The sequence below is a fragment of the Procambarus clarkii genome, chromosome 23 (assembly GCF_040958095.1).
Source record: "Procambarus clarkii isolate CNS0578487 chromosome 23, FALCON_Pclarkii_2.0, whole genome shotgun sequence".
Lineage (NCBI taxonomy): Eukaryota > Metazoa > Arthropoda > Malacostraca > Decapoda > Cambaridae > Procambarus > Procambarus clarkii.
Window position 1 is genome coordinate 34,831,683 of NC_091172.1, and position 12,472 is coordinate 34,844,154.

Sequence of the window (12,472 nt, forward strand, 5' to 3'; positions counted from 1 at the left end):
TTCCTCCCTTGTCCCATGTTCTAGACCACTATCATGTCCCAGGTTCACAGGTAGTTTTTGAGCATCTCTTCCCTGAAGTTTATTTAGTTTTACCAAAACATTTATTCTTCACCTTCCCAGCCTGGTTATCATATTTAGAACTTTGCTCCTGCTGTAATATACAACCAGACTACTATCTTCAAGTACGTACTGGTTATTGTAGTTTAAATTCTGACAAATGGCCCCCTTTCTTGAATACATATGATTATGTACAAAAATTGTATTTAACTCTTGAAATAAAGCTAGTTCTTTACAACTGTTAAGTGTTATTAGTCTCTAATTGTTAGATTATTAATACTGTAGTTACAGTATTAGAGCTCTGTAGAATATTTTATAGTGGTGTACAGCTTATTTTTCTTATTTTTATATTATAACTTTATTTAGTACAGTACAGTATTTACAATAATCTAATTACTTTCATTTTAATTTTCTTGCTAGCAGAAAAGATCAAGTACTGAGCAGCAAGGAGAAAGCTGCCACATGTTCGGTCATAGCTGATGCCCTAGTGGGGGCAAAACCCACAGAAATGCAGAGACTGTTGTCAGTTGGCATAGAGACCCTGCTGCTTCTTACAGCTGATTCCGATCCAGATGTCAGGATGAATGCCAACGAGTCACTGAATAGAGTTATCAGAGTAAGTCACGTATGAGATCTGCACTGTATCAGTATTTTCTATTGATACCTTGATAATCCAGAAATCTTGACAATTTGGGTGGGACTGAGTTATAATTTGACCTTATTATTGAGATTCTACTGATAATAAAAACTAAATGAGCTATAGTTCTGTGTTTTTACATTTAACTCGGTACACAGTTTTCCAAACATTTGTTTACCCTTGGGACATTGTTACTGCTCTTTATGTGATAGTGGGATAAATTCATAACAGTGGTTAGTAAAATAAGTCACACATAACCAATTACTGCATATATTTTGTATTTAAGCATACAACCAGGAACATGTATTTTTGTTTTGGTGCATGAGATATATTCAAATAAACATTATTGCAGTAAGATGTTTGCACCAGACTACTGTCAGTGTCTTCCAGGTGTTTTCTGGGGAAAGCCCCATATGGCTTCCTGAAAATATCTCGCTGAGATGGCTCTCAATTACTGGGTAACATCAGCCACAAAGTTCTTTTTGGCCTACTGGGGACCAGAGCTAGAACCTCCACCCCACAAGAAAGCATCCTGAAAGTCAGTGAACTAATACAGACCATTGCTGGGTTCAAAAGGATTGATACCTTGAAACTGCCAAACAAATGCCCCAAGCAATGTAGACAAACAATTGAATCTTGAAAACTGTGCGAGCGCATTAGTACAAGCATTATTCCTCCCCCTTCAGTCAGGGGGATTGAGGGGGGGGGGGTGGCAGAGCTCCAGGTCTTCCCCAGCCTTCTAAGTCAGTTCTGCAACCTCTGGTTGTCCTGTCCACTGTAGGGTTCCTGGGCCCAGATTCACGAAGCAGTTATGCAAGTACTTACGAATGTGTACATCTTTCATCAATTTTTCATGGCTTTGGTTACATTTATTAAACAGTTTACAAGCATGAAAACTTCCCAATCAACTGTTGTTATTGTTCTAAACAACCCCCTGGTGCTTCGGAGCTCATGAACTGTTTAATAATTGTAAACAACGCCGCCAAAGATTGAGAAAAGGTGTTCAGGTTCGTAAGTGCTTGTGTAACTGCTTCATGAATCTGGCCCCTGGTTCCTCAGCCAGTCACAAAGGTCTCGCTGCTTCTAACCTCAGTGCCGACCATCCTTGTACTTTGTCATTTGTCCTTATACTTCATGAAGCCATAGCATTTGCTTGGTATTTTTCTATATGGAGAAACTTGCTACACTTCTGTAGTGTTTGAATGAAGGTAAAAGAAAGATTGAATACATGTGTAAATGTAATATTTAATAAAAATATTGGATGAAACCTACATCATTTATCAAGGTGCTGTTGAACAATGCTCAGTTGAACATTGTTTAACAGCACCTTGATAATGGATGTAGGGTTTTATATGCAAATTTGATTTGATATTACATTTACACATGTATTGAGTCTTTCTTTCACCTTCATTGTTCCATATTTTAGTTAGCTTCACATGCATGTTTTCTATCCAGTTCATGTTGTGTGGACTTGGGTCACAGGGTGCTGGAGCTGCATGTGCTTAGGACTAGTCTTTTCTGGGGGGAGCCCCGTCGGCTCCCCGGAGCTTTACCGGCTGATATGCTAATGTCAGACTTTGGCATCAGTCATGTGTATGGAGTTCTAGGGCCTACCGGGGACCACGAGCCAGAACCTGGCCCCCTCAGAGAGGCAAGGGGAGCAATGGCCTATAGAAACCCCCGTGTGGTTGGAAGCATTCTATGTCTGCCATCGACCGGGTCAAGCATCCAGAAAGGTAAGCATTCCAAAACAAACCCCTATTCTGGTGAAAATTGCTACCTAAGCCGAACTAGTGAATAGAACTCTTCAACAGAAAACACGGAAACTAGTATGACGTCATACGTCACCGCGCCGCTGTCTGCGCAGCTCCCCCCTCCCCGGGAGGGGGAAGGGGGAGCCCCAGACCTCCCACGCCGGCTATCCACCCATCAGTTCTTCGGCTGATGCTATAGGCAATGGTTATGTGCTCCGGCTCCAGTGGTTGTTTCAGCACTGTACCTAGAGTGTGGTGTCTGTTTTCTAGGTGGTGCGTGAGCCGGGTGTGATTCTTCAGTACTCGGGCTGCATGCGCCTAGGGTTCCCTTCCCTAGGTGCCCTGTAAGTACTGCCCTTGGGGCTTGGGGCCACCTTCCACAAGTTCCTTGGGTCCTGCCCCTGCTTGGCCGTTTACCGCTTGGTTTTCGGCCGCTCTTTGTGTGCTCGGGTGTTCTGTCTCCCTTGTTCGCCTTAGAGTAAGGGGCAGTGTTTGCACTGGTGGGGCGCGGGGTACTGTGCAGCTTGTCTTTACCAATCATAGCGGCCGGCTCTGTTCCGCTTGGGTACGCTGTCCTCTTGCGGGGTTTTCTTTTTCTTTTGTTTATATACCTGGTGGGGGGGTCTGCCTTCGTTCTTGCCCCTTGTGTCCCTTGTGTTCTGAGTATTTCTGGTGGTACCCCCTGCTAGGTCCCCGTGAGTGTACACGTCCCGGGGGTTCAGCTCTTAGAAAGTTGTTTGGTAGCTTGGGTGCCGGTTAGCAGTACCCTGCCTGGGATTACCTGAGCGCGAGTCCTCTTAAAGTAAACGCTCGGGACCCTGGGAAACCCCTGGGGGCGCGCGGGTCCGATGGATGTGACCCCAGAGCCCCCCCCTCGCTTCCAGCGAGTTTGAGGGTTGCTCTCACCTTTTGTCTCTGGGTGACTCTCTGTTTTGCCTCCGTCTGCTGCCTGTGGGGTCGGTGACACCTTCGACCCGGTGTCCTGCGAGTTTGGTTGCTCGTTGTGGCTCGGTTACCCAGTTGTGCTAACAAAGCGGGTGCGGGCAGCAGGGGCGTTGCACTTGAGCCTTGGTGGTGGCAACGTTCTCGTGGTTTCCTCCCCGGGAGCCCCGGGGCTGCCCCGTTGTATTTCGTTTTTCCCCTGGTTCACCCTTCCTGCCTGCATCCGGTTCCTTACCGTCTGTAGGTTCAGGGCGGGGTGTTTGGTGGTGTTGAGACTCGGGCAGTCTCGGGGAATTCCCCTTCCGGGGTAGTGACGGGGGCATTTGGGCCTGTTCCTCCAGCCGTGTTGTATGAGTCTGCCAGTGGGCTCCCTTCCTTAGTGTTTTCACGGCTGCCCCGGTTTTCTGGTACGGCCGGGGCTTTGGGGGAACGGCTCGGCCCCGGGGCCTGTCGTGTAGGTTCCCGGGGCTGGGGAGGGGCTGACTTGGGGGGCCTTGGCCCCGTTAGACCCCGTGGGGGGTTTTATCCCCCTCTAGGCGGGGCTTGTGGTTACGCGGAGTGGGGTTTTTCCTCCCCACTCGCCGTACGTGCTGTTGGACGTCGGCCCCTCCCCGGGCTCGGTTCCTTGGCCTTTGAGTCGGTTGGTTCCGTCCTGTGGGTGGATGTTTCCTCCCCCGCTTTTTGGGACGGTGTTTTTGTCATGTTTCCCCGTTCGATGGGGTTCTGCGTGACTTTTGATCTCGGGTGCGCCTGCGCCTTCGTGTGCCTTCGGGACTAGTGTTGGCTTCTGTGTTCTCGAGGGTACGGGAAGGTTTTTCGCTACTTCCCGCATTATTGGAACGTCTGTCGGCTCCTAGTACTTGTCGCCCTGTTGGGCTACTTGTCGCCCTGTTGGGCTACTTGTCGCCCTGTTGGGCTACTTGTCGCCCTGTTGGGCTACTTGTCGCCCTGTTGGGCTACTTGTCGCCCTGTTGGGCTACTTGTCGCCCTGTTGGGCTACTTGTCGCCCGGTTGGGCTACTTGTCGCCCGGTTGGGCTACTTGTCGGCCGTTTGGGCTACTTGTCGCCCGTTTGGGCTACTTGTCGCCCGTTTGGGTTCCCTTTTTTTGGGCTCTTTGCTTCTTTGGCCGGTTTTCTTGTTCCTGCTTCCTCTTTTGGCTCTTTTTCTCGTGCAATAGTCCTGGCTGGCGCCTTCCCGCAGGGAGGGTGTGCGGTTCGGCCAGCGTGTTATGCGCATGCGCCGTGGAGTTTGTTTTGGTCTGGGCGATGGTTCAGTGCTGGGGTTTTGCGCCCTTTTTTGCTACAGTGCTTCGCCTCTCGTTCTTCTCCCTGGCTGCGGTATGTGCCCCTTTGCGCCAGGGGTGTCCTGGTTCCCAGTTGTGGGGAGGACACCGCGGTTTTCTGTGTCATGGGTGTGGACCGCCTCCTTCGCCTCTCCCTGTTCTCCTGCGGGTCCGGCTCTGGCGTCTTCACCTGGCGGTGCTCCCAAGTTCTTCTGGGCACGGTTGAGTCGTGTCAAGTTCGAGCCACCATTCGCCAGGTGAGTTTCTGCGGTCTGGCGTCTTTTGGCCGGGCGCTGGATGCGGCGGTGTTCATATACCTGTCTTTATTTAGGTATAATTTTGTACGACTGAGACCGTTCGCACACCAGTGACTGTCCCTTTATCACCCCTTCCTGTCCCCCTCCTGTGCATGTCCAACCCATGCTACAGTCGTTCAGGGGACCCTCCTTTTTTAATGTTGTGAGGTGTGGGGGTTGTAGGGTTGGTTCTGTACTCACCTGGTGAGGCTCCTGGCTGTGCTTGCAGGATTTGAGCTCTGGCTCTTGGGTCCCGCCTATCTGGTAGAACTTGCGGGATAGTACCAGTGGAGTGCAGTGGTGCTATTGGCACTTTTGGGGAACACTGTATTACCATCAGTGGTCTGTGCTTGTTACACGACCTACTTGCGAGCATAAGCCTTCTTGCTGGTTCGTCCGTGGACTTCCAGGGCGCACTGGCCTGTTTTCGTATGGCAGTTCCGGCCCGTCCTGGTTGTGGGGGTATGTGGGCCGGTGGACTGCTCCTAGCAGCTGCCTGGTGGGCCATCCTCTGGCCGGTCTGGCCTGACCTTGGGCCGGGCTTGAGGTGTACAAGAGCTCCCAGTACCTCATCCAGCAGGTATCGAGCGGGGTTTCTCCGCCGTCGGTCGCCTGGTGCAGGTTTCTGGGCCTGCAGGGTTTTGTCGTGTCTCCGTTGGCCCTGTCTGGGGTCTGCCTGCTCCGTTCTCTGCCTTTGCAGAGGGGAGTTGCTATTTACATGTTGCATGTTGCAGTGGTGCCTGTTGCTGCTGCTGCTGCACGTGAGCATTGGTACCGTGTTTCACGGTGGCGTGTCCTTGTTCCTGTGTCCGGTTGTGGAGTGGCGCTTTGCTGCCGTTTTGTGCCTGGGGATTGCGTGGGGTTTTTGTCCCTGCCTGATTGTCCACCCCTGGTTGTTCTCCTGGTTTTTTTTTTTTGTGCTTCTGCTCTTTCTTCCTGCCTCTTCTGCAGCAGGAATGTTCTGCGTGTGTTCTTAGGCGTTGGTCAGCCTGTGTCCTGTGATGTGCTTCTTTGTTTCGGTCTGTTGCAGTTGTTCGGGCCCCTTGGTTCGGGTCCTGTTCTGGCGGCGACCCTTCCGCCTTCTTTGGTTTTCCTAGCTTGCCCTGCCGGTTGTTGTTGTTGTTTTATTTTTTTTGGGGGGGTTCTTGCGATGTCTCGCGTCGGACCCGTCGTTTCTGAACTCCTGGCGGGCTTGCATGCTTCGGAGTTTTTCTGTTCGGCAGACGTTCCATCTCCTTGTGCCGCCTGGGTTTCGGTGGTCGCGCCCGAGATCTTCTCGCGGCTCCGCCTTTTTCCTGGGCTCGGGGGGGCCTTGTCGGGGCTGCTTATGTTCTGCCTCGTGGTCTCGCCTCCGGTTGGTGGTCGGGTGGCTTCGTGGTAGGTGTCCCACCTGCGTGCTTCTTGGCGGCAGTATGGGGTATTTTGGCGGTCCTTCCTTTTCCTGTCCCTTCTTCGGTGGGTCCTTCTTGTTGGCTTGGTTTACTCTCGGCTTGGTTTTCTAGTGGGGGTTGGGGGCCGTCGTCTTGCCACATACTGTCGCCTCTTTTCGTGCGGCGCAGGCGGAGCCGCTTCAGCTTGCTTTCGGTCTTGGTGTTGCTTCTGCACCGTTAGTCAGCTGTCTTGTGCGTCATTTCACCTCCGGCCTGTTCGTGCGCCGCTTGCACCATCCTGGTCTCTGGTCAGCGTGCTCTGTCTTCTCCTCGGTTGGTAGTGCCCCTTCGGTTCCGGTGTGTTTTTTCGTCGGCTCTTTCCTTTGGGCCTTTGCCTCTGGGGGTCGGTTCGCTGTGTTTTCTTGCTCCTTCGGTTTTAGCGTTTTGGTTGTTTGATGGCAGCAGTCTCCATCTTTTCTGGCGCGGGGTGGGGCTGCTGCATTCTGGAGGGGTCCAGGGTTTGTTGGTGCTTTGTTGGTCGGGCCGGGGGTGTGTCGTTTTTGTGTTCAGTGGCGGCCCTCTGCTGTTGTTTGCGTGCCACGGCGTTTGGGTCCGGAGCGCGTTTTGCGTTGATCCGGTTCTGTTCTTCCCGGTTCGCGGGTGATGGTGTCCCGGGTGGTCAGCCGTGTTCTTGTGGCTAAGCTGCCTGTGTTCTTCCCTTATGCCTGTGGCGTTCGTGGCTTCGCTGCTCTCGCTGCCGTCTGGGCGACGTGGCCTTGCAGTCTTTCGGGCATGGATTTTTGGTGTTCGTGCAGGGGCCTTGCTGCTCGTGGTTCTCGTGTTGTTCCCGGGATTTTCGGGGCTGTGGCGCCTTGGGTTGGCGTTTGCTGCTCGGTTGTCTCGCCTCCTTGGGGGGTGCGTGGTGTCCGCCTCCCGGTTTTGTCCCTTTGACCTTCCTCTGTGGGTAGTTAGCTCCGGGGAGCCGACGGGGCTCCCCCCAGAAAACCAGCGTTGAATGTAATGAAACGCCATTTTCTGGGTGAGACCCGGAGGCTCCCCGGCAACCCTCCCTCCCTCCGGTCGGCGTTTTTCGCGTGTTTTGACATCCAGCCTCAGAACTGATGGGTGGATAGCCGGCGTGGGAGGTCTGGGGCTCCCCCTTCCCCCTCCCGGGGAGGGGGGAGCTGCGCAGACAGCGGCGCGGTGACGTATGACGTCATACTAGTTTCCGTGTTTTCTGTTGAAGAGTTCTATTCACTAGTTCGGCTTAGGTAGCAATTTTCACCAGAATAGGGGTTTGTTTTGGAATGCTTACCTTTCTGGATGCTTGACCCGGTCGATGGCAGACATAGAATGCTTCCAACCACACGGGGGTTTCTATAGGCCATTGCTCCCCTTGCCTCTCTGAGGGGGCCAGGTTCTGGCTCGTGGTCCCCGGTAGGCCCTAGAACTCCATACACATGACTGATGCCAAAGTCTGACATTAGCATATCAGCCGGTAAAGCTCCGGGGAGCCTCCGGGTCTCACCCAGAAAATGGCGTTTCATTACATTCAACGCTGGTTTTTTGTGACCTAGTAGTTGGGAACCATCTTAGCGAGATAGCTTCAGGAAATCATCTCAGCGAGATAGCTTCATGAAACCATATCAGCGAGATAGCTTCAGGAAATCATCTCGGCGAGATAGCTTCTGGAAGCCATCTCATCATATAGCTTCAGGAAACGACCTCGGTGAGATAAATTTAGAAAGCCACTAGAGTTCATCCAGAAAGGGGTGTTCATTACATTTGACCATTTTTGTTTAAGAAAAGATTGCCTTTTGCTTCTGCCTTTATCTGATTGAACAAAATATTCTATATTTTCAGAGCCTGTCTGAAACTCAGTTGGGTAAAATCCAAGTTGAATTGTACAAGGAAATAAAGAAGAACGGGTCAGTGCGTAGCTTGAGAGCTGCTCTATCTAGATTTGCTGCTCTGTGTCACCACATCAGGTTCGTAGATGGCAGAAATTTGTGTATTACGTCAGGTAAAGTACTCGTCTCGTATATAGGACTGCACACAATTATTTGGCAGCTGCATAATTTGTTTTTGCTGAAATGAGGCTCAAAATTAGTTATGTTCAATATATATGATATTTGAGTTTTTTGAGAAAGATAAGGGAGGAGAATATAAACAGGAAAGGATGGGAGATTTAGTGATTTTGAGTGTTAGGTCATGTATGTTAATCTGTAAAACATTGCATCACTTTAATTTTTCCTTTCAGGCCTCAAAAAGGTCGCGCCTATGTTCAAAACCTCTTACCTTATGTGACACGGATGGCTCGCAGGCCAGAAGAGCCCCTTTTAGAAACACTTGCTGCTGCCCTTGAAAAAATTATGCCAACCCTTGGTCATTTCACTAATGACAATGAAATTAAAAATCTTCTTAAGGCATTTCTTCCTAATCTTGGCCATACCTCCTCGGCTGTCCGTCGATCAGCAGTGTCATCTCTTACGGTTCTCTGCTGTCATTCTCGGGAGCCACCCATGTTCTTGGGCTGGCTGCTAAGCACCATTCTGCAAATTCTAGTACCAGTCCAAACTGATACATCAACTAGCCAAATTCTTGGCTGCCTTCTGTGCCTACGCTCATTGGTGCCTCATATAGGGAAACTTTGTGCTCCTGTTATTCCCTCAGATGTACAGCACTCCCAGCATACCACTCACCTGCACCCTGCAGAGTATACTGTGTCCTATGATCAGATGCTCCAGGTAAGCACTTGACAATGTCTTTATTATAATATTGTATGGTTTATAAAAGCTGAGGACTGGTATAATACATACAGCAGAGAGAAGATAGTTGGTAGCTAATAATTTCAGACTTTTTAATACAAATTTGGAGCTGAGAATTAACTCCTTAACTGCTCGGCTTCCAAATATGACAACCCCCCCCCCCAGTGGGCAGGAAATAAATTCTCTGGAAAAAATCCTTTTGTTTTTTTAAAGTGTCAAAAACTCTTCCCTCAGTATGGGTATGTCAAAAAAAAATCGAAATTGTACTTATTTTAGCTGCTATGGGGTCCGTAAGTTGGCGTTTGACATCATCATTCCCCGTTCGCCAGTGACGAACGCTCCCTGGGCCAGTAGGGCGCCCGGGGCGGGGCGACCGAGTTGCTGCAAATATATTTTTGTTAATTTTTTGCGCACAGTTCCAAATCTATTTTATTTGTTTTTACGTGCTAATTCTATGTATAATGAACATGTACACTATATTAGGGCAGTAAAGCATCCGTACTGTCCGAAGACAGTGTTACGTGCATGACACTTGTGTACACATATGTTGCACATATTTACCATGTGTCAGCCTAATTTATGTATATATACAATCTATTTACACACTATAAACTGTCACACACTATATACATTCACCATCAGCACATTCAGAACACTGTGAGTGTGAGCTGCCACACCCAGCCAGCCCTCCCTCACTTCTCCAAGATTGTATTCGCCGACATTGCTCCTCCCATCATACAGTTATTCACACCAATGTTTCATGTTCATTTATATATATTTACAACATATGTACACACTATACACTGTCACACACTATATACATTCACCATCAACATATTCAGAACACCGAGAGTGTGAGCAGCCACACCCAGCCAGCCCTCCCTCACTCCAACATCTTACTCACCAACATTGCTCCTCCCACCATACTGATATTGTTTTTATTACACTATTTACACATGTTATATATACCTGTCTACATGTTTTATTTACCAGAACTATGCAGGTAAGCCGGTATTGTGTCCAAACAGTACAGTGGCCACCATACACTGCATGAGAAATCACACAGCAGACGACGCTACGATTACGACGTCACCTCCCTCACCAAAATAGCTCCTCTGAACATACTCCTGTTGCTATTATTACACTATATACACACACATGTACATGGGTATATACAGTGTGTGTGTTCCCCATAGCAAACCATTAAGCTAGTATGGTGAGCAAAACAAGAGTGGCTGCCACACACAATGAGGCTACAAAATGTGGGCGTTGACAGAGCGGTCGTCGGAGCCGGTCAGCGTCACCCGAGCTGACAGATGGGAGTTGCCATAAAGATATTATTACCTAATTATTTCAATGTGTCTGATTTTCTCTTAGTTTTTTGCAGTAATATTATTCAATAGTGTGTAGTGTAATAGATTTATATAATAAAATGTGTGAATCATCGCTGTACTCAAAAGTATGGTGTTCATATTAGTGATTCAAATATTACGTTCATAAAACAATAAACAAATAATTTCCCAGTTATTACACTATATACACACAATATATATAATTATCTACATGTTTTGTTCACCACAACTGTACAACTAAGCTGATATAGTTAGTTCAGACACTAAGAGACGTCGCTACAACACACAGTCAGCTGGCGGCTGCCTCCCTCACTCATTCAAGGTCAGGTGCACTAAAATTTCTCCCCCAACAATATAGTTTGGGGTGTTATTACACTATATACACACATTATATATAAGTATCTACATGTTGTATGCACCGTAACTGTACACCTAAGCTTGTAGGTGCCCAAAGAGCGTAGTGGCCACTCTCTGCACAGCTAAACAAGTCATGCAGACGACGTCGCCTCCGTCACCCAAAAGGCTCCTCCCACCATAATTCTTTTGCTGTTATTACACAAATTCACACATTATATATAAGTATCTACATTTGTGTTCACCATAGAAAACCACTGAGCTGGTGTGGTGAATGCAGACACTAACAGGTGGCCACACAGTCAGTAAACGACGCTGTCTCCCTCCCCCCCTCAGTATTACTCCTCCCACACAGCGCTAATTATCACAACAATCCTGTTATCACAATCCTGGTCATTTTTGTCACAGTCAGGGATGATCTGTAATACTGTCATCACTAAATAATAGCAGTTACATATTAATTTGGACATTTTTAGGCGATGCTGTGGTCACAAGCTGAACAGCAATGCTGTTGGCTCATGCTGCGTGCGCCAGCCTTGCTTGCTCGCACAGTACTGTGGCTTTCACACCGGAGAATATTGCCACAATTTTTTTTAAACATGGCATATGTTTACAAGAGCCCTGAGAAAGCTGATGTGAATTTCGTTTAGCCGCGGGCCATTTGAATCGTGCCTGGCATCCAATGGCGTATATATACCCCATGCTCTCGGTTGGACATGTTACTCATGGCGTATACATACACCATGCCCAGTTTAAGGGTTAATGTGCTTATTGGATGATATCATCTGCTGAGAAGCAAATAAAAGCATGAAAATCCCAGCAGGACGAGATGCTTGTTTGTTCTTTGAATCACGTTAACTCATTTGGAGGAATGCTAAGACAAGCATCAGTTGTTGATAATTTACAAGTTATATTTAATCAAAATGCCTATGATTTCTATAACATCCATGTGGGAAATGCTGTTTATAATTTCCTCTGAGACCAAAACTGTAAACTTAATTCATGTAAAATTTACTCCTTGAAGTCACTAATATAAGGCTATTCTGCATTTTAATTCAATATTAGTTTATTGTATATACAAAGTTTTGTCAAGTCCTCTTGACCCCTGCAATTAATACATTTCTAGTTCAGTACATTATATATATTATTTGATAGTATACTGTATATAATATTTTATATATTATTGGAGGGAGGCTGGGATCTGTTTAATATTTTAATCTTAGTCTTCCTTCAAGTGAGTGAACCAAGGCTTTGAATTACTTTTGTAGCGATTATATTTTATGTGGTAATTTAGAAGAAATATGTATAAGTTATTAATATAGACAAATATCCAGAGCCATTGGATATATAGTATGATATTTTATAGATAAATAGTCATTTTAATCTTTTCATGGCTTATAGATGCAGAGCTTGAGAAGGTAAGGAAGTGCCTTGGGAGAGATGTTGATGAATATGATGTATAGTGGTTGGTGCAAGATATCTGTAATAAACTGTGGTGTCCTGGTGGGTTCATACTCTTATCTTGTTGCAGGTTTATGAGTTATGTCTGCATTTTAGTGCTCATTCAGACCACAACATAGTCACTGCAAGTTTAGAAACACTTCAGGTATGTTCTTACATTGTTTACTGTGTCTTAGTGTCTTGTTCTTTTATGAATGC

The 12,472-nt window shown here is 47.7% G+C and overlaps 1 protein-coding gene across 1 annotated transcript in view; it reads left to right on the plus strand.

Moving 5' to 3' along the window:
• htt (huntingtin) overlaps nucleotides 1-12,472 on the plus strand; it is a 154,737-nt gene that overhangs the window by 5,489 nt on the left and 136,776 nt on the right. Inside the window, 4 exon segments of the mRNA XM_045751464.2 lie at nucleotides 478-673; nucleotides 8,203-8,327; nucleotides 8,600-9,086; nucleotides 12,345-12,419. Coding sequence (XP_045607420.2) covers nucleotides 478-673; nucleotides 8,203-8,327; nucleotides 8,600-9,086; nucleotides 12,345-12,419 — 883 coding nt within the window.